The 21565-nt window shown below is 44.8% G+C and overlaps 2 protein-coding genes across 2 annotated transcripts; one reads left to right on the top strand and one right to left on the bottom strand.

Annotated features, from left to right (window-relative positions):
• Positions 1 to 1706: 1706 nt before the first annotated feature.
• On the bottom strand, positions 1707 to 9206 carry ENTR1 (endosome associated trafficking regulator 1). The gene is made up of 8 exons (XM_032767713.2): positions 9072 to 9206; positions 8898 to 8989; positions 8457 to 8822; positions 7640 to 7713; positions 4742 to 4853; positions 4031 to 4093; positions 3020 to 3159; positions 1707 to 2447 (listed from the first exon to the last, which is right to left on the bottom strand). Exons 1-8 carry the CDS (start codon positions 9127 to 9129, stop codon positions 2354 to 2356), a joined length of 999 nt encoding a protein of 332 aa, XP_032623604.1. The 5' UTR covers positions 9130 to 9206; the 3' UTR covers positions 1707 to 2353.
• Positions 9207 to 9232: 26 nt separating this feature from the next.
• On the top strand, positions 9233 to 20969 carry PMPCA (peptidase, mitochondrial processing subunit alpha). The gene is made up of 14 exons (XM_032767711.2): positions 9233 to 9492; positions 10396 to 10598; positions 11306 to 11385; positions 11690 to 11772; positions 12054 to 12148; positions 13538 to 13638; positions 14112 to 14375; positions 14723 to 14815; positions 15197 to 15315; positions 15790 to 15880; positions 16660 to 16722; positions 17213 to 17357; positions 18446 to 19460; positions 20437 to 20969. The coding sequence occupies exons 1-13, from the start codon at positions 9440 to 9442 to the stop codon at positions 18613 to 18615; spliced, it is 1560 nt and encodes a 519-aa protein (XP_032623602.1). The 5' UTR covers positions 9233 to 9439; the 3' UTR covers positions 18616 to 19460; positions 20437 to 20969.
• Positions 20970 to 21565: the final 596 nt, after the last annotated feature.

The following is a 21565-nucleotide window of genomic DNA, read 5'->3' as shown; positions in this document are numbered from 1 at the left end:
AGTCACGTCTCGCCATGTTTTTCATAGCCCGGAGGAGAATAGTTTGATTGGCTGAATTCCGCCACGTGATGGCGCTCAGGCGGGGCTCAGAGAGGTGGCGGGAGCTCAGCACGTTTCCTCTAGACCCAGCCTTCTTCCGGTCTAGGGCTCCCGCAGTTGCCGGGTTCTAGGGAGGCGGCACGAGGCACCCGAGTCAGAACCCCTGGAGGGCGGAATAGCAGGGCCAGGCCGGACGCCGCTGCAGCCAGAGCAGCGGGGACCTGGCCGGCGGCTCTGGGGCGGTCACGCTTTTCTCGGCCTGCCTCACCCCGCCACCTGTTACATAGCGAAGGCAGGGGATGGGGCCGGCCGCACAGCCAAAAGCAGAGCGGAAGAGCTGGAACCCAGGGCCCATGTGTCCGGGGCAGGCGCCTGCTAGTCCTGCTGTGATTTCATTTGTCTGGCCCTAAGGCGGGACCCACCGCTCCCCGGCAGACAACTGGTTTATGTAAATAAAGGAAAGCATCCGCCTGGGATGCCTCTGAAGGAGTTTGCTGATCTGACCTCGCCGCTGTTTCTCCACGGCTACCTTGTGTGCATGCCACTTACACCCACCTCAGGGTTAACTGAGCAAAACAGGGTAGAACTGAGGTAGGATGCTGCAGCTAGTATACGCATTTCCCACACTTCCCTGCACTGCACCTGCCAGAATAACATTGGAAATAGATACTCAAATGTGCAAACGCTAATTTCTTCTTATGCTGTACCAATATTAACTTCCCCATTTTTTCAGTCACTGCTACATCATTGGCACTTGTTTTGCACAAAAATGTTAGCTCCGTTGTTTGTCACAGCTGAAGTAGGTATATGGAGAGTCTTCCTTGGTTTTTGTAATTATTAGTATTCACTACTGCTCAAATGTGAGTTTACTGGTGTATTTATACACATTACAACAATTCCTGTATTCAGCAGAATACACTATTGTGGTAGTATAGATCAAAGTTCTGGACTTTTTATTTATATAAACTGGTCATCAGATTTCAAATTAGATGACGGTTTCTAACCATCAGAAGACTGAAGTTCTGGAATAGCCTTCCAAGGGGAGCAGTGAAGGCAAAAGACTCATCTGACTTCAAGACTAAGCTTGATAAATTTATGGGAGGGATGGTATAATGAGATAGCCTAATTTTGGCAAGTAATTGATCTTTGACTATTAGTGATAAATATGCCCAATGGCCTGTGATGGGGCACTAGACAGGGTGGGATCTGAGTTACCACAGAGAATTCTTTCCTGGGTGGGTGTCTGGTGAGTCTTGCCCACAGGCTCAGGGTTTAGTTGATTGCCATATCTGGGGTCAGGAAGGAATCTTCCTCCAGGGCAGATTGGCAGAGGCCCTGGGTTTTGTTTTTTTTGCCTTCCTCTGCAGCTTGGGGCATAGGTCACTTGCTGGAAGATTCTCTGCACCTTTAAGTCTTTAAACCATGATCTGAGGACTTCAGTAGCTCAAAGATAGGACAGGGGTTTGAGTAGGTGAGTGAGATTCTGTGGCCTGTGTTGTGCAGGAGGTCAGACTAGAAGATCATAATGGTCCCTTCTGACCTTAAAGTCTATAAAAGTAGTCCAGTGCACAAAAGCAGCTGCCTCACCTCTACCAAAGTGACTTTTCCCCCTGACACTTTTTAAAAAAAAAAAAACTTTTTTCTGAAAACTATTTTGTTTAAACCACCAAGAATCACCAACAAAAGGCAGTAGTATTTAATCTGTTTTTTTAAAAAAAGTATTGTTACAAAACCTAATACAATTAAAAAGCATTTTTTAATATATTTAGGAAGTACTTCAACAGTTAAAGCATTATGTATGTCATCTCATTTTCATATTTAATTATACGGGAGTTCAAAATATTTTCCCTTACTTCACCCCTCATGGCAGTAAAAAAAAAAAAAAAAAAATATATTTTATGTGTTTTTTTTTTATATTTGCTCCCAGCATTTATAAAATACTTTGACAAAGCACTACTAGAGGGAATGAGGAAAAAAGGCAGGGAACACAAATGTTTTGCGTCCAGTGCTCCACTTTGTTTTAATGGGAGACTGCAATGCACAAAGAGTGACGGCTGGGTCTTGGGGTCCCAATCCAGCAAAGCACTTAAAGTATGTGCTTTGCTGGATGAGGTTCTGAAAAGCCACTGTTGGTACAATTTAAGGAAGGGTAATATTGCACCAGTGCATAACTGTTCTCCCACAACAAAAACAGTAAGGGTAAAGGTTGCATATTTTAAGACAACATTTTTTAAATATTAAAGCAAACAATCTTTAAATAGTGATTTTTATATGTAAACAGAACACTTGGGGTAGAGTTCCTTTAGTGGTTTTTTCACGGTCCATCATCTGAAATTTCAGAAATTCTGTCTATCGATTTAAGGAGTTCAGCAACAACCTGCAATGTTTCTGCTCCAGAGACCAATTGCCTGGAATTTAAAAAACAAAATACTGAACAGGATAGGGCAGATTACGAGTAACAAGAAATGTTACCAGAAGAGGGGTCAATATGCAGAGACAAAGAACAATAAACTGGGCATTTCAAACTTATTTAGATCAGAGAACTTTTATGCAACTTCAGTTGCTAAGAAAATGCAGTTCACTTGAATTGCAAAAATCACTGTAAAAAAAAAAGATGTAGGTAGTTTAGGATTAACATTTACATCATTAATTAAAAACCCTAGTTGTACAAAAGCTTAATACTACACAGAAAATGGACTTAATTTTGAGCAGTTAGTGAAAAATCTGAATTGTGTAATAATTTTCCTGCGTGTGCACAAACACAACACTGAGCTACTGTAGGTGAACTAGAAAGTGAAAGTGAACTGTATTTGCACTTCCACCTATGAAATTGAAATTCAAAATGTAAACAAAAAGGTGAAATCATGATCTCATGAATGCCAACGGAAGAGCCTCCAGTACTGTAATTTTCATTTAGTCTATAGACTCCTGTTAGGACAAGTTCTTTATTTTACAGTTCTCTTTATAAAGCTGAACTTACTTTATTGAAGAGCGTGAATTTGTAATTACTCTCAGAAGATTCTGCAAGGCAGTATCTGCATTTTGTTTCACTACAGCCAAACTAGCAGACTGGCCAGTCTTCAAGGCTTCATTCTCTGTCTTGTAATTCTTCAACTGAACCTTAGAAAGAGTTTAGTTTATTATAAGCAATTTTCCTAGAGCAGGTGCACATTTATTTATATAAGATGGCACGTGAAAACAATTCCTATGAGTACTTGAATGCTGCTTTTTCGGGGCTAACTTAGGGCTCTCTCCATTAGGAACTTGTGCCATCTGAAAAATCATGGTCTCCACTTACAGGGATCAAAATTTTTCATGTGATCTCTCATTCAGGACTAAACCTTAGAAGCCTTTACAAGTGCTTTCAGGTCAGGTACTAGTCCCACCAAATGCTTCTAACCCTGGCGGTTTGCTAGTTAGCAGTCCCGAAATCTGCTTCATTCTGAAAACCATCTTGCTTCTGCTTCCCTTACTCAATTTTAATTCTGATATTAGAGTAGTGGATTTTCCAACTCATTTAGAAGTTAATATTTGATCAGAAAGCTAGACTTCTCCAGGTGGTGTTGGGGTTACTGTCCTATCTTACATTGCTAAGAGAAAAGGCACTAAAATCAGTTCAAATTTAGAGTGTGCATTGGGGATGAGGAAGAGGTTAATCAGAATAATGCAATTTTAATGTCTATCACATAACATACCATGGCTAAAAGTCAGTGTTTATGCCAATGGAAAGTGAGAAATCCCAGATTCTGTGGGATAAGAAGCCTCACAAGTTACTGGTCCCATAGCGCACAAGTTCTAAACATTGGAGTTGTGAACTTTTTGTTTTACATTTATATTACATTCAGTCAGAACACAAGGACATTTTATAGAAGATTCACCCACAAGTGAATACTTTTCCAGTTGCATTGTTATAAACTCTGTAATATCAAGATATGTTCACCTGAAGTTCATACAGTACAATAACCTTAAAAAGAAGAGGACAGATTCATACCTGAAGTAGTGCATTTTCCTGTTTCAGTTTTATAATGTTATTTTCTGCTTTCACAGCCCGTTTCTGGAATACAAGACACCAAGATTTATACTGTGGTAGTGACTAGAATGCACTATGCATTTTCCTAATCCAGAAGAATGTGTAAGTCCTACCTCAAAGACTAAAATAACATTCTAAAGATAGGGAAGGGATATAATATATCAATCAAGTGATAAAGGCAGCAATATCTCTCTGCCTTCTGAGTAAGGAAAGAATTTACTCACTATAAACAAACATGACTTAATTACCAATTTTCTTGCAGGCAATGCCTATACGTAAATATTTGTAAATTATGTGTCATTTGGGTGTTTCCAGAAAGCCTCACAGAAACAGCTGAATTTAAGTGATTAAGACTCTTTAATCAATCATTGCAAAGCCCTGACTCCTCTAGTGGAACTCAGCTCCTTTTCATGTTAGCAGCCCTTGTTTCAGAAGTGCTGTCAGTAATAGACACTTGATACTATGAAAAGTGATAGATAACTTGTCTCCTGAATAATGAAAGGGAAAAAGTTGAACCAAAATGTCAGAGTTGAAAAGAGAATGTTACCATTACTGAACCATCCTCCTGCCTGCATTGCTTATGCTTCCTCCAGTGTTTGAGGAGGAAAACAAAAACCCACAAGGTAGCCCTGATCATGGTTCTATACTATAAGAACATAAAGAAATATTTACAGTCATCAACTGGAGATTCTGTTCTACATGCTGCACCATTGCTTCTAAATCCTGGGCTTCTTTTTGCTCTTTAATCTTGTTTTCTTCTAGTTTTTTTTCAAGCTTCTTTACCCTAGTTAAAGAGAACAAAGTAGGCATTTTTATTTGCATTAAGTGGAATAGTACACAAAGTGTTGCAGGCAAGAAGATTCTATTATCAATATTTTTAGAACATCCTAGATAGAGGCTTCAGTATGACAAAAATGTTCATTCCAACACACTATAGAAAATCCACCCACAGAATTAGGCTGGACCTCAGGGGATTTACTTGTTCAACATCCATTAGCGTTAAGGATAACTATACAGCTGAATCTCTGCACAACATGTCCATTCACTGTCAGTCTATATTATGCTGCTTTTCAAGCCATTCTGAGGTGTGGTCAGTAGTTGTGTAACAGTCCCTTTTTAGGAAAGTGTGAATTGCCTCAGTATGTTATACCAATAAAAAACTAGCAGGATCTTATTAAAGGGGACAAGACATTTGTCACATTTATTGTAAATACCATAATAAAATAAAAGATAACAACAAACAACGTTGTTTAGCTACTTATTCCTATATATCCATTCACACAATCATTCATACAAGTTCTGGATAGATATTATAGTTACCAGCCTAAAGTTGCTTGTGACAGAATACTGGCCAGGTACCCTGTACACAAGAGTGGAGCCGAGTCCGGGTCAGGTGCACCTGATGCTCCTGGAGGCTGGCAGCAGAACCATAGACTCAAAGTCCTCAGTCTTCAGAGTCCAGCTTTATAGGGATTTTTCCCTATGTTAGTTCATGGGAGTTGCTTCATTCTGCTGTTGTTAAATTAATCAGCAGGTGGCTGGCTCCATGTTGGCAGCAGAATGTTACCCAAAGTCTCTTATCTCACCCTTCTTTTTTACAGGCTTTTAGTTTGGATTCAAAGTCTATAGGTCTTGCTGTGTCACGCTGCCTTTGGGTTTGGATTGATCACCTGTCAATTGCAGGCGTGACTTTCAGCCTTGAACCTGGCTTTGATCTTCCTTCTGTTGTTCTTTTGTCCTTTTCTTTTTAGGGTGGATGCTTTTTACTTTGTTTCACTGTTGTCTAGGTCTTCAGCCGTTGGTAGTTGAACTTCACCTCATCAGGACAGGCTGGGGCTGGAGGTTGATTTTATCATCCATACATGCCTCATTCACACATCTAAACTAACTAATAAGATTACAGCAGGGTTTGCAAAAATGAAGGTTGGAGGAAGCTTTTACAAGATGGAGTGAGTGTTTTAAAATGGGGTTTGAATTACAATATGGCAAGTGTAGTGAATGGTGAACAGAAGTTACATTAATAAAGTGAACAATTAAAAACAATTTCATTTATCAGTTCTACAAGTATGTGAGGCAGCATGGTGCAGTGGACAGAGGAATTCCTGAGTTCTAATCACAGCTCTGTCACTGACTCACCTGTGTCCTGGGGAAATTCACCTAAGCTCCCCACCATCAATTTCCCTATTGGTAAAATGAAAATACTCATTTGCCTTAAAGGAGCAAAGTAATGATTATTAATACATCACTTTGAAGGTCTGAAGTGTTCCAATAGGCAAGTTTGCCTTCACTGACAAACTGAGTTGAATAGGTTATAGAAGAGGAAAGCATTTGGCTCCAATTATTATTAAAAAACTAGACACCAAATCAGACAAACATTCTACCTACTTTCCCTGATTTTTTCTAAAAGGAAATACAAATGATTTCTCAGAAGCTAAAAGTTTCTCAGCTGAAATAACCCTGTACTGAACTTGTCATACAATAGTGTAAACCGGTAGTCTCCAATCCTTTTACACCCAAGATCACTTTTTGAATTTAAGGGCAACCCAGGATCTCTAACCCCATCCCTCCCGCAAAGCCCTGCCCTGCTCACTCTGTCCCCTCTGCCCCCCTCCATTGCTCACTCTCCCACACCCTCACTCTCTCTGGGCTAGGGTAGGGGGATTGGGGGTTCAGGAGGGGGTTCCGGGTACAGGCTCTGGGAGGGGGCTCAGGGCTGGGGGGTGCAGGAGGGGGTTCTGGGTGCAGGCTCTGGGAGAGAGCTAGGGGTGCCAGAGGGGGTATGGGATGCAGGCTTCAGGAGGTGGCTCAAGGCTGGGTGGGGGGGGAGGGTTCCACCAGGTAGCACTTACCTCCGTGCTCCCAGTTGGTGGCGCAGCGTGGCTGTTGCTAAGGCAGGCTCCCTGCCTACCCCGGCCCAACACCGCTCCTGGAAGGGGACAACATGCCCCTGTGGCCCCTGGGGGAGAGTGGGGGGCACATAGCTCCGTGCACTGCCCCTCTCTGCAAGCACCGCCCCTGCAGCTCTCATTGGCCACAGCTCCCGATTCCCAGCCAATGGGAGCTGCAGGGTTGGGGCAGGCAAGGAGCCTGCCTTAGCGGCTGCATCACCACCAATTGCAATCGACTAGGAGATCCTATAGAAGGGGTCCCCAACGCGGTGCCTGCGGGCACCAGCATCTAAATGCGCCCATGTCCTCACGGGCGGTCGAGCATCTGCCGAAATGCCACTGAATTTCTGCGGCGTTTTGGCAGCGACACCTCTCGCTGACGCTGCTTGTAGGCGGCAAGTGGCGTCATCGAGAGGCATTGCCGCCGAAACATTGCAGAAATTTGATGGCATTTCGGCAAATGCTCCACTGCCATTACGGTCTTTCGTCTGGTGCCTGCCAGATGAAAAGTTTGGGGACCACTGTCCTATAGGATTGACCAATCGATCATGATTGACCAGTTGGTGACCAATGGCATAAACTGTCACAAACCTTGTTTCATTCAGTTACAATGTATAAGGATATCAGCACCTCATCTTCATTTATCAAGTTCATGATTTCTTTTCCGCTGTAGTATACATACCTGTCTGTCTGAGTTTCAGAGAAAAAGCGAAGCTGGTTAATCTTACTTCTTAGTCTGGCATTTTCTTCTTGTAGCTGCAGAAAAATACTCATTAGAAATCAGGAATGTATGGTCTGGTGATCATACTGATCTTTTTAACATGCAAAAACCAGCATTGATGAAACCTTCAAGTCTCACTTCTAGAGCTGGAAAACTCTTGGCAATTTCCATGATCTAAATTCACAAACAATATTTAAGAATATATCCTCTCAAGACCAAAATAATAATAATCTCCATCTCAGAGGAAAAACCATGAGGCATGGAGAGATTAAGTAAGACAAGTGCATGCCTGGATAAAGATTTTACTGCCATGAATATATGGAGAGCGATGAGGGGATTTTTTAGGTCACCCTGAGTGCCTACCGAAACCTTTGTGCTGTGCCACACATCATCATTAGTTTTAACTTCTGCTACATAGAAGAGTTTAGAACTATTTCAAGGGGTTTCCATTTCATATTCCTCCGACTCTGAAGGCAAGCTGCCTTAATACCATGCACAGACTTCAGTGAAAATGCAGATACATTTAAAGGCCCTTCAGGGTGCCCTACAATAACTGTTCTGTAACAGGCTGCAGTGCAAAGTTAAACTCCAGCACTTCACAGCCTACCAGGATAATACATTAGAAAGCCAAGGTGGGGGAGGCAATAACCTCTCTTGGTGAGAAAAGCCGTTGAGCTTGCAGCGCTCCAGGCCTGGAAAAGGACTCGGTGTGGCAGCGGAAGCTGGGAGGCTCTGAAGGGCTCTACAAGCTCGGTCAGGGACGAGCTCAGGCACTTACTTCTCGGAAGCTCGGCTGCGGCGCGTGATGATGCCCCTCTCCAGCTCCCCCCGCGGGCGCCAGGCCCTGCTCTGCGCAGCCCAGGGGGTCACTCTCGTCCAGCTGCCACGGAGCCGAGTCCTCCAGCCCCGACCAGCCCGTGCGCTCGCCGTAAAAGGACTCCAAGGCGCTGGGCCCCGGCGAGGCGCTGCCGGGCCCGGCCAGGTGGGTGTGTTCCACGGCGGCGGGCTGGTAACAGCCGCTCCACTCCGCATCCTCCTCCTCCTCCTCCTCGTCCAGCAGCGTGTCGCCCGCGCTGGGGTCCGGGAAAAACGGCCCCTGGCGCCGCAGGCTCAGCCCCGAAGCCCCGGGGGGCGGCGCGGCGGCCTGTGGGGAGAGAGGGCGCAGGTGGGACCGCGGGCTGGCGGGCGGGCTGCGCGCCAGTCACCCCCCCCCCGGTACCTTGGGGCTGGCGCCGCGCGCCGCCGCGCTCCGGCCCTGGCTCCGCACGAACTCCCTGAAGGAGAAGGGGTTGGCCTCGCCGGGCTCCTCGCCTGCGGGGAGAGAGGGGACGCGTCAGCCGCGCGGGGCGGACTCGGGGAGACCCCCCCGTGCCCGCCCCCTCCCGGCTCTCACCGCCCCAGAGGTGGGGGTTCGGGGAAGGGGAGCGGGGGGCGCGGCTCTGACCCGCCATGGGCCCCCCCCGCCTCCCCTCAGCAACGGCTACAGGCCCCAGGCCGGCCAAAGGGCTCCCAGCGGGGCAGGAGGCGGGGCCATCCCCGCCTAGGCCCGCCCTTCCTGGGACTGACCAACCAGCAGCCGCCTCAGCGCTAACCACTCAGAGCCCGTCCCCGGATACGCGGCCCCACCCCTCACAGGCATTGGCCAACCACCAAACGCCGCCGGCGAACGCGTTGAGCTCTGCTCCGGGCTACGCACGTGGTTTCCGTGCCGGGCCGCCGGGCGGAAGGGGAGGGCCGAGGCCGGGGCTCCCCGGACATAAGATGGCGGCGAACATGGTGGGGTTTCGGGGTGGCGCGTGGGGCCCGGTTCGCAGGTGAGCGCAGCCGCCTCCCCCACCCGGACAGTAGTTGATTAGAGCGACTCGCGGCCCCTCACCCTTCCCCCCCCTTGGAGCCCCCTGTGACCCACAGCCCTTCTCCCAGAGAGTCCCCCAGCCTCTCCTCTGGCAGGGGCCCCAAGGCCCTTGCTCTTCCTCCTGCCAGAGACTCGAGAATCCTGGTCTTCTCCAGCCAGACTCCCCCACCCTCCTATCAGTGAATCCTAATTGCTTCACCATCACCTTTCCAATAGCCCTGGTGCCACCCCCAGGCTCTCCTCTGACAGGGACCCCCAAGAGCTAGGTCAGGGGTGCCTCCTTCAGGGCGCTGCACACCCCTAGCTGCTTCTCGGCAAGTAACCTCACAAGATCCCCCACGTGTCCTGGGGCCTTACTGTTGCTGAGCTCTGAATAGAGTTTCTGCTGACCGGATCCTGACCTGCCCATAAATAAGGGGGTGTAAATGAAAGCACATCTGTCTGTCTCACCTACCCAGCCTTCTTCCCTTGGGGCATCACGAAGGGCTTTCCTTTGGCTAGAAACCCATTCGCTCAACCACATGATTGTGGGAACATTTTAGCCGCCTCCATAATTTGCTGAATGTTGAACAGCCTTTGATGGACAGAATTGGAAACGTCAGCAACCTTCTGGCACTATGACTGTCACTAGTGAGGTCAGGACCAGCTGATTCCATGTATCTACTTAAGTACTTATGCGGACCCCAGCACTGTAGTATCTGAGGGGATTTTTATCTTCTAAACACGTTAGCAAAGTAGGGAAGTGCTATAATCCTCGCATTCAAAGCACCCACTCTCTATTGTTACTAAAAGCCTGTTTGATGAACTGAGGTCTGGTGCACTGCGATTAATGTTTTTATTCAAATGTCTGTGATTGGTCTAGGTTTGGCTTGGCAGCCTACAGAAAATACAGCAGTGGTGGTGGCTGCCCCAACGTCCCTCTCACTTCTCCTCTGCCTGGAGTACCTAAGCCTGTCTTCGCAACAGCTGACGGACAGGAGAAATTTGAAACCAAAGTTACAACACTAGAGAACGGATTGCGGATTGCATCACAAAACAAATTTGGACAGTTCTGTACTGTAGGGAGTAAGTACTGAATGACTTCAAGCAGGCAAGTCTCACTGCTCAGGGGGAGTTCTATGACTGGTTATACAGGCCAGACTCAATGATCACAATGGTCCCTTCTGGCTTTGTAATCTAGGAATCATTGCTTTTGGGGATCTACCATATATAGAGGACCACATCCTGCTTTGGCACCAGTGGCCAAATTCCCATTGACTTAATTGGGAGCAGATTTGGTATTTAGATACTAGCGTGATACAGACATACCTAATGACTTGTCTTCACTGCACAGTTAACTTGAGTTATCTACACTCAAGTTGTTCCCTTTGAGTTAGCCCAGCTCAAATGAGAGCAGCCACACTGCAGAATAAAACTGGTGGCTGAGTTAGCAGCTGATGAGTTGCGTTAACTTGAGCTTTGGCCTATACCCCAGTGGGCCAGCCAACTTGAGTCAAGAGCACTCACTTGAGTCAGGGAGTTTTGTGTGTGGACGGGAGCAACACTTGAGTTATAACTCAAATTAACTATGCAGTGAAGAGAAGTCCTTAAAGATATGGTAGTTAAATATTTACTTAGAAATAATCTAATGCACTGAAATTACTATGCTTTAAATTGAAATGGTCTTTGCTAGTCATATGCCGTCTCATGCTTGTAAAATCAGTGAATAGGCTATGAGGTTAAAATAAATATTAACTTTTTTTTTTTTTTTTTTTTTTTTTTTTTAATATAAGTTCTTATAAATTCAGGATCAAGACATGAAGCAAAATACCTTAGCGGCATTTCACACTTTTTGGAAAAGTTGGCTTTCTCTGTGAGTATTGTTTGTGATGATAAGGTTCCTGAAGCCTCTGTGTTAAATACTTACAAAAAACCTAAACTCGGTTATTAGTATGTCTGTAATTATTCTCAGAAGGCCCAAGTCTGCTTTCCTTGAGCACCCAAGATTCTTACTGACTCCAAGGAATCCAGTTTAAGTTCTGTGCATATATTTGCTTCAAGTGGGGAAAAAAAGAAAAGTGCTTCAGTGTATTAGGTCACACTAACAAATGGTAAATAGACATACATTTCATAAGCCGAAATACTATTTTTTTTTTTTTTTTCCTTCTCTTTATTAGTCCACAGCCCAGTTTGGCAGCAAAGATGAAATCCTTCTGACCTTGGAAAAACACGGAGGTATTTGTGATTGTCAGGCATCAAGGTACACATCTTACTCTGTATTTCCACACACGAGTAGTTGTCATGATTGCTGACAGCGACGCAGCATGGCTGAACTTGATTTTCTGTTCCATCACAACAATGAGTTTGTTTTGGAATAGCAAGAGTAATCTCTTTGTGGCAAATTGCAATGAGGATGCTAGTGTGAACATAAAATGAGAAGGAATTTTAGTGCTTTACTGTTTCCAAGTACTGGGCAAATATTACCAGGAGTTCATATATTCTACTTGTAAACTGAATGCAAAATATCTGTTTGTGTTGCAGGGATACCACGATGTATGCTGTTTCTGCTGATGCCAAAGGCCTAGACACTGTGGTCAATCTACTGGCTGATGTTGTATTACAGCCCAGGTTATCAGGTGCGAGAATCCAAGTCTCTGTTTCAGGAAAGGATACCTAGACATTACTTGACAACATTATTTCAGTACTATCGTTCATTACATCCTACTGATTTAAAGACTTTACAAAGGCTGTGTTGAGTACTGAAGTAACAAAGCAAACATTAGATTGTTATAATTAGGAAAGTTAATATGCTTATGAGACAGGTCAGTCATTTCCACTTCCTTCTAGCAACAGGATTTGTTTTAGACTGTTTGCTTCCATCTGAGAAGATGGACAGATAATACCGCCCTAGTCTGCAAATGGATCCAGTATATTGCTGCTTTTCTATATCTGCATGCATCTGAAGAAGTGGGTTTTTTACCCATGAAAGCTTGCGTCCAAATAAGAACATAAGAATGGCCGTACTGGGTCAGACCAAAGGTCCATCTAGCCCAGTATTCTGTCTACTGACAATGGCCAATGCCAGGTGCCCCAGAGGGAGTGAACCTAACAGGTAATGGTCAAGTGATCTCTCTCCTGCCATCCATCTCCACCCTCTGACAAACAGAGGCTAGGGACACCATTCCTTACCCATTGTGGCTAATAGCCATTAGTGGACTTAACGGGATAAATTCATGGAGGTTATCTTTTAAACGCTGTTATAGTCTCAGCCTTCATGACCTCCTCAGGCAAGGAGTTCCACAAGTTGACTGTGCACTGTGTGAAGAACTTCCTTTTATTTGTTTTAAACCTGCTGCCTATTAATTTCATTTGGTGGTCCCTAGTTCTTGTATTATGGGAACAAGTAAATAACTTTTCTTTATTTACTTTCTCCACATTACTCATGATTTTATAGACCTCTATCATATCGTCCCTTAGTCTCCTCTTTTCCAAGATGAAAAGTCCTAGCCCCTAATCATTTTAGTTGCCCTTCTCTGAACCTCTTCTAATGCCAGTATATTTTTTTGAGAGAAGGAGACCACATCTGTACGCAGTATTCAAGATGTGGGTGTACCATCGATTTATATAAGGGCAATAAGATACACTCTGTCTTATTTTCTATCCCCTTTTTAATGATTCCTAACATCCTGTTTGCTTTTTTGACCGCTGCTGCACACTGCGTGGACGTCTTCAGAAAACTATCCACAATGACTCCAAGATCTGTTAGTCTTTAAGGTGCCACCGGACTTGTGGATACAGCTTAACATGACTACCCTCTGATATTCAGTGTTTTACTTAAAACTGAATAGTGTGCATGGATTCTTTCCCCCGCCTGTCTTAATTTGAGCTTCTTTGTTTCTCGACCTCAGAGATTCTCCTGGAGCCAACATCCCACGGTGTTCCCCCTTGTCTGTGCAGGACCCAGGGAGTTCATTACCTATTCAATACTTTAGACAGTGGTTCATGTCGTTTTTATCTCACTGTAGATGAAGAAATCGAGATGACTCGAATGGCTGTGCAGTTTGAGCTTGAAGATCTGAATATGAGACCTGATCCAGAGCCTCTACTAACGGAGATGATACATGCGGTAAACTGCTGTGGGATTTGTCTCTCACATGTTGCTCTCTGCACTATGTGATGCAGTTTATTTCTCACCCTTTACTTAATTTCACTGGTGCTTTTTATCTGGGCTGTAAACGCGCTTTTATTATGCTAACATAGAATTGGGGGAAGCATTTTGCTTATGCTCTGTTTTGAAATCCTATATTCTGCATGAGGTAGAAAGTCAAGAAAGGGGCAGTTAAGGTTCCAACATAAACCAAAGCTTATTCACACTGCAATCTTTGTATAATGTGGTTGATACTTGCATTCATGCTTCTTTTAGAACTTCCTGTCTCCAGCATTCCATGAAATGATGCTCAATATGTGTTCCCTCTCATACTGCATCTACATTAGCCTAGATGTAAAGGGGCAAGGGAAGGCTCACATCGTAATTGTGAGCGAGAGCAGAGCATTGTGTGTTCTAAACTAAGGGTGGTTGTATGTTCACTCTCCCAAAAGGCAGCCTACAGGGAGAACACCGTGGGACTCAACAGGTTCTGCCCCGTGGAAAACATAGAGAAAATGGATCGGAAAGTGCTCCATTCGTATCTGCAGAATTACTATACACCTGACAGGATGGTGTTGGCTGGGGTTGGGATAGAGCATGAGCAGTTGGTGGAGTGTGCCAGGAAGTATCTGCTTGGTGTAGATCCAGTGTGGAAGAGCGACAAGCCCAAGCAAGTTGACAAATCAGTCGCACAGTACACAGGAGGAATCATCAAGGTAAAATAAAAGCAAGAACTAATCAGTGTGTCATGTGACTTCTTAAAGTACAGTAATAGATTTGAGCTCCCTTGATTTCATTCATAGTGGTAGGTCTTCATTTTCAAAAAGGTGCCTCTTGAACTTGCGATAAAAAGCATTTGTATCCACAAAACAGTTAATTACATCAGTGCTCATTTGTACATGCAGTTGCCTACTGTGCAGATAGAAGTACAAGCTTATGAATGTGCAACAGCTCTGCGTGCAGGCATTGTGGCTGCCGCTAGGCAACCTGTTTGATTTCTATAATTTACTAGGCCACACTCTGAAGGTGAAATTCGATCCTCATTTGTTCTTTCTCCCCCTAGCTTGAAAAAGACATGTCGGATGTGAGTTTGGGTCCAACCCCAATCCCTGAGCTGACCCACATCATGATTGGGTTAGAAAGCTGTTCGTTTTTGGTAAGTACTGTCCCAAAATTCATTGCTGTGCACACCCTAAACTAGCAAAACCTTGAGCAACCATGTCATTGTTCAAATGTTGGAGCTGTTTTGTGTCTGAGAGCACAGATGCATGCAGGTAGCAAGGGAGCTTTTTCCATCAGTAGCCTGTTGGGAGGCTGGGAAAGGTTTTGCCACCCAACTCTCAAATGCAGGAATTTGCTATCACATGTATCACTAGTTAGATCTTGGAGATATGCACCAATATTTGCATGGCTTCTTGTGTTCATCAGGGGCCTTTCTCCTGGTTTTTTCCCCTCTTCCACTTACCTTTGAGCACTGAGACGCTCACTGCACAGCATCTCCACTGTAGAGATGACAGACTCTCTTCTTGTGATTCAGGAGGAAGACTTCATTCCCTTTGCTGTATTAAACATGATGATGGGAGGTGGTGGTTCCTTTTCTGCTGGAGGGCCTGGCAAGGGCATGTTCACCCGTCTGTATCTTAATGTGCTCAACAGGTTTGTTTACCTCTCTTTCAAGGAATGCTACCAAAAGACACTTCTCTGGATGTGGGCCCTGAACAGAAGGCCTCATCTGAAAGCCTAAATGTGTCCATTTTTAAAAATCAGCTCTTAAAAGCGTATGTGGCTTATTTGGGAGGAGGTGGGTGTAGTTCAACTGAGCACACGGGTGCCCTGGAATCCTGTCGTCCTCCACTGGCCCATGCCTTCAACTGGAGAGGAATCTTGAAAATTAGCAGTTGATGCAACTGTTCCTGCACAGTATCCTCCTATAGGAAAGCGAGGAGGGGAATAGAAGGCAGACATGTACAGAAGAAAATAATCAGGGGAGCGGAGACCTGTTCCTAATGATTGGACTGATAGTTTGAATTCCCATTGGCATTTGGGAATCCTCACCTTGAAGATGAAGCAGGGAGTGTATTGTCTTTTGTTAGTTATAGAGCACTCAGACGCATGTTTTTGTACTTACAGGCATCACTGGATGTATAATGCAACCTCTTACCATCACAGTTATGAAGATACAGGTCTCTTGTGTATTCATGCCAGTGCAGATCCTCGACAGGTACGGCGGCGCTCTTCTGTATTCCAAAGGAGGGGACCTCAGGAGGTCATCTAGTCCAACTCCTGCTCAAAGCAGGACCAATTCCCAGATTTTTACCCCAGTTCCCTAAATGGCCTCCTCAAGGATTGAACTCACAACCCTGGGTTTAGCAGGCCAGTGCTCAAACCACTGAGCTATCCCTCCCCCATAAAGTCATAAATTCATAAAAGATAAGTCTGTCACTGACTTAATTTCAGCTAGAGTAGCTCTTTCCATATTATAATTAAGCAGTTATTGGTTGCATATAACACATCAAACTTAAGACATTCACCTCTAGAGGGTATGATATGTTATTCTGCAGTGGGGTTGCATGTTCATAATAGCCAGTTCTAACTGTAAAATCTTAATGGCATTGTGAAAGTTCCACTCTGGAAGAGGGAATCCTACTCCTCCCCTTAGCTGACTTTGTATCAAGGTGAATTGGGTTCATGTATTCCTGACCCACTGCTATAAACATCTTCCCCAAATGGCTCAGGTGCTCTGCACAGCCTCCCGCCCCTTCTGGCAAAGTTCCATTCACACTGACAGGAATTGCTACTGTGGTGCCCCACTACAATTTTCCAGTACTCGTGCACTTCAACAAGGGAGGGGTTTAAATCTTTCAGACTCCAAAAGGGGAAAGTCACACCCTGCTGATCACTGGGTTTTGATCTTTTTGGTTTTTTTCCAGTTAAACCCGACTTGAGAGAGTGAGCAGGCATTGTTCTGTTTTTCTTTCAAAGACTCGCTTGTTTTTACAGGTCCGAGAAATGGTGGAAATAATTACAAGAGAGTTCATTTTAATGGCGGGAGCAGTGGGAGAGGTAAGTTGCCCAGACCCTGTTTTATGCACATGGTCTCAGTACTGAAATACCATGGTGATGGGCCCTAGCAAGCCTGATGAATTTCATACATAAGCTTTTGAATGTACATTTTCTGACTGTTTCATGTCTTAATAGTCTAGTAGTCACAAGAGAATCTCCACAAGGAGTCAGGTGTTTGTAGCTCAATTTTGTGTGTGGAGGGGTGGCAAATATCTACGCAGGAGAAGGGACCCTTTGCCCAACCCTGACTTCACATCATTTCATTTTGGAACCATCTCTGTTAACTTACTAAGCACCTTCCTTTTCCTCTGAAACCACCTCTGCAGACTCATTCCAGCTGTAAAGGCCATCTCAGCTCTAGACTTAGGCTGACAGCAGAATGTGATGTTGATGTCTCCCAGTTATTCCAGGAGGAGGAGGAGGACTGTCTACAGCATGCAGAGGAGTTGCCAGTCTAAAGCAGTCTGCTGTATTTTCTGTTGCCATACAGGTGGAATTGGAGCGAGCAAAGACCCAGTTGAAATCCATGCTTATGATGAACCTAGAATCTCGGCCAGTTATCTTTGAGGATGTAGGAAGGCAAGTGCTGGCAACAAACACAAGAAAACTCCCTCATGAGCTCTGCTCTCTCATCAGTGAGTAAACCCCATGGACTTTGCACTGAGTGTGTTGAGCTGTAGGTGCACTCTGCAGATAGGGGGCAGGGAAGTTTCAGCAGAATCCCCCAAGGGCAGCAGTCGCTCTAGGGATTAGATATTTGTTTGTCAGTATTGCTGCAAATCCCCAGCTCACCTTGCTGCTGACGATATTTCAAAGATAGACAGCAAATGTAACCAGTGAGGCAATGAAGTGCCAAAGCCCATTGAAATCAATGGAAGGACTTCAGATTTGGTCCTTACTGTCTAGTGGACTGGACAGCCAGGCCATCCCAGCGCTCGCATGGACTTGCTCTGTGTCTGGTCAAGCCACTTAATGTTTCTGATCCTGTTTCCCCCTCTGTAGAACAGGTACCACCTTTCTCACTTCGTGGGGTGTTAGGAGGGAGGGTGACAGTGCAAATGGAAGTGCTCATGTTGCCCCCGTAGCCCTAGGGTGTGTTTACACTAAGCAAGGCTTAGACACAATCAATTTGATTTTTAAATTAAGAGCCAGCCTCATAAGGCTTTTATGGGCAACCCTGGGAGCAGCCCTTCCTCCCTATCCCTGTCTCTTCTGTCATCTGCGTGTTGCCTCTGAATTTATTTCAGCTTTGCTGCCGTAATTACGGAGAGAGGCCCTCTTGAGTGGGGCGTAGTGCATGAGTGATATGGGCCGGTTCGTGTACCAAAATCAGAGCAACTGACCAGCAGAACTGGCCTGACACAAAGCACTACCAAAAAAAGTTTTCTTTGATCTCAAAATTAATTGCGGCAATTATTTACTAGTTAAAAAAAATCAGAGGAAAATGCAGTTATGAACTGTGCCGCTTTAACTGAGCGTACTTGTAATACATTGACTTAATATCTTCAAAGCATCTCACAAAGAAACCCTCACAACTGTTTGCAAGCTAGCTCGGTGCTTCTGTTTGACAGAAGGAAAAATCTGACACACAGTTTGTCAGAGCTGGGATTAAAATGCAGGCATTCCAAGTATAGAGCTGACATGATGAAATTATTGTCTCCAGGGCAAAGCTTCTATCTGTGTTTTAAAATGCATTTGAAATAGCTCTTGTTATCGTCTGCAGGTAACGTGAAACCCAATGACATCAAGAGGGTGGTTGCAAAAATGCTTCGTAACAAACCAGCAGTGGCTGCACTGGGTGACTTGACGGAATTACCTACGTATGAACACATTCAAGCAGCACTGTCTAGTAAGGACGGGCGGCTACCTAGGATGTATCGGCTTTTTCGATAAAGCAGCAAATGCTGTCTAGAACAGGAGACTTACTTTTTTTATACATATTCTTTGGATTATGTCACTGCAAAGAATATTTACATGCACATGATGTAAATATGGAACTTTCCTTGTAGCTGAGACGGCTTCAGATGTTCAGAATGTGAAGTGTTCAGGTTGATAAAGGCTTACAGACCGGTCCCAGCTCTGAATGAGCACTTTGGCCATCAATAAATTCTTCTGCCTACCACAGAAGGCTGTGCCTTTCTCTTGGGACCTTGAATAGTAGTGTGGCAAAGCAAACCTAAACCACTACAGATGAAAGGGCTACATATATTGATGAACTAGCCAAGATCTTACAGTTACCACTTGCTTTAAATATCCGGTATTGCAAGGGAAGTGTGTTCATGTTACTTTTTCTTCCTCGGTCTGAGCATTGGTGGTTGTAGCCCAAAATGTGTGGTACTCCTTACTAAAGGAATAGATGGAGGTGGAGTTACATTTCATCAGTGAGTTGTCCTCCAATCTTGTAGACTGTGAGTAGTAATACTGTCACGTGGGGAGGATTCTTACAAGTACTGCTAAAGTAAGGTGCTAATGTGATGCTTCTTTGTGCAGAGGATATATAAAACTGTAATCAAGTTGAACGGAGGGTACTAGAACAATCTGTCCCCATGACAGTTTATACTTTATTAATTTTAAAATGTAAATACTGGCTGCTATTGTAAAATACTTTCAATAATCTCAACAAGATTGCTGCATGTTCCCGTTAGACATATCATAGATAACATACTTTGTGCTGTCAGGCAGATCCTCTCTGTAAAGGGTGTGGGGTGGTAGATACTTGGCCACACAGAGCTCACAAAGTTACACTCACTCACTCACGCCTGTCACCCCAATCGGGGTATGGGCCGCCAACCACAGATCTCCAGAGTCCTCTATCCTGGGCCATTCGCTCTAGCTGGTTCCAGGTATAGCCCATTTTTTTGCTATCAGCCTGAAGGTCGCGCCGCCAAGGTGCTTATCATTTTGACGGGCCTCTTTCTTGTTTCGACTTGTGGGGGTTCCACCGCAGTGCCTGTCTGGTGATGTTAGTTGGCTGCTTGCGTAGTGTATGTCCTATCCAACCCCACCTTCTCCTTCTGATTTCTTCCTCTGCTGGAGTTGACGGGTCTCTCCAAGAGGTGGATGTTACTGATGGTGGTCTGGCCAGCAGTCAGGAGAATCCTTCTGAGGCAGCTATAATGAAGGTCTGGATCTTCCTGGTGGTTGTTTTGGTTGTCTTAATCCTCTTCATTTTAGTTATGAAGGATGCTGTGATGATCCTGGGACCATGTGCTTCCCAACCAATCAGTGCTCTCTGTGCCTGCTTGGACAACATGAAGCCTACTCCCTGTGTGTGGGGTGGCGTCCTCTCTTCATGTCCTGAATACAGCAACAGCTCTCCTGTCAACAGTCGTCTCTGTCCAGTTGCGTCCATCTTGTTTCGCTAATGCCTAATAGGGTCAGGTTGTTGCTCCTCATCTCTGCTGCAACCTGCGCCGTCTTTCCTGACTCGTACATGGCCTCGACGTTCCATTGCCTATGGTAATCCTCCTGGTTGCAATGTTAAGGGTAATCAGCTTAGTGGCTTCCTCACGGCTTTCACCACCCAGCGTCATGCATCTTCGAGTTGAAGACCCTTCTTTTTTCAGGGTAAAAGTCTCTGTTGTTGGCGTTTCTGTAGCAGGTTGATTTTTTTACGGGGTGGAGTTGCTAGGCCCACGCCCAACCCTCCTCCTTTATCCTGACTTGGGACAGGCAGATGGCCCCAAAGGACCTCTCTGGTGGAGTTTCACAAAGTTAGGTTGAACCTTAAGTATAACTAATGATTTCTTGCAAACAGAAATGCCATTTACCCTGATAACAGTTTATTTCCCAAGGAAAGATTAAGCCGAATTAAATGTTGTCAGCAAAGAGACAATGATTTGTATAAAGAGCTTAGCCTTGAAGGTAATTGGTTCTTACTAAAAGCTCATAAGAAGAAGTCCATATAAGAATACCACCAGTAACAGGGTTTAGTGACCTGTTTCTCAGGCACACAAGAACCCATCACCTTTCTAGGCATAAATAGTTAAACTGTTTAGTGCTGCCATTAAATGACTATATGTAAGTGATCAAACTGAGCAGGTTCAGAGACAGCTACTAGCTACACACACATTCATGTGAGTGGAAACTGTGCATGCTCCTGGAGCAGAGAACAGGCCCAAAGTGGTGCTGTTAATTCTAACAAAATGCAGCTGCTTTTTGAACCCATGGTATGTTTTACAACATACAGCTTTGCCTGGCAATTGTGGTGTGTATCTTTGTCAAGGAAACAAAGACATTGAAATGAATGGGTGTGATTAGTAAGTGAGCCAAGTGACTATGACAGTTTAGAAAGTTATCAGCTCTAATGGATTTCTAGACTGCTTTGTTGAATTGATAGTTCATGCAGTGCTTTTAAACTAATCCATAAACACTTAGGACCCAAGCTTCTTGCTTGCCTTACTACTTTACAGCTAAGGAAAGATGACGATTTGCCCCAGGTCACCCAGACAGTAAGCACGTCACAGCTTTGACTAGAACTCGGCTCTGCTATTGCTGAGCAACAAAGCTGGCTCTGGCTTAAGGTGCACTGTTTTATTTTGATGGCTTTTTTTTTTTTTTTTTTTTAATATAAAGGAACCAAAAAGAAAAGCTAAGATTGATGGCTGCATCTGTCCTGTGCACAGACAGAGATGGCTTTAAATTCACAGAAGCTCTGCATCATTCGGGACTATTTATCCAGTCATGTGCATGGTTCTATAGGCTTAGGGCTATGCACATACAGAGGAACCTTCAGTCTCTCAGCCAAGGATTTATGGCACATGGGCAGTAGGTCCCTTTTCTAGCTTAGATTTCGTGTGAGAACAGTACTAAGTCTCAGTAACCACCTTAATTTAGAAACCAT

This window comes from Chelonoidis abingdonii, chromosome 24 (assembly GCF_003597395.2).
Source record: "Chelonoidis abingdonii isolate Lonesome George chromosome 24, CheloAbing_2.0, whole genome shotgun sequence".
In the NCBI taxonomy this organism is placed as follows: domain Eukaryota; kingdom Metazoa; phylum Chordata; order Testudines; family Testudinidae; genus Chelonoidis; species Chelonoidis abingdonii.
This window is presented reverse-complemented; position numbering and strand designations above follow the sequence as displayed.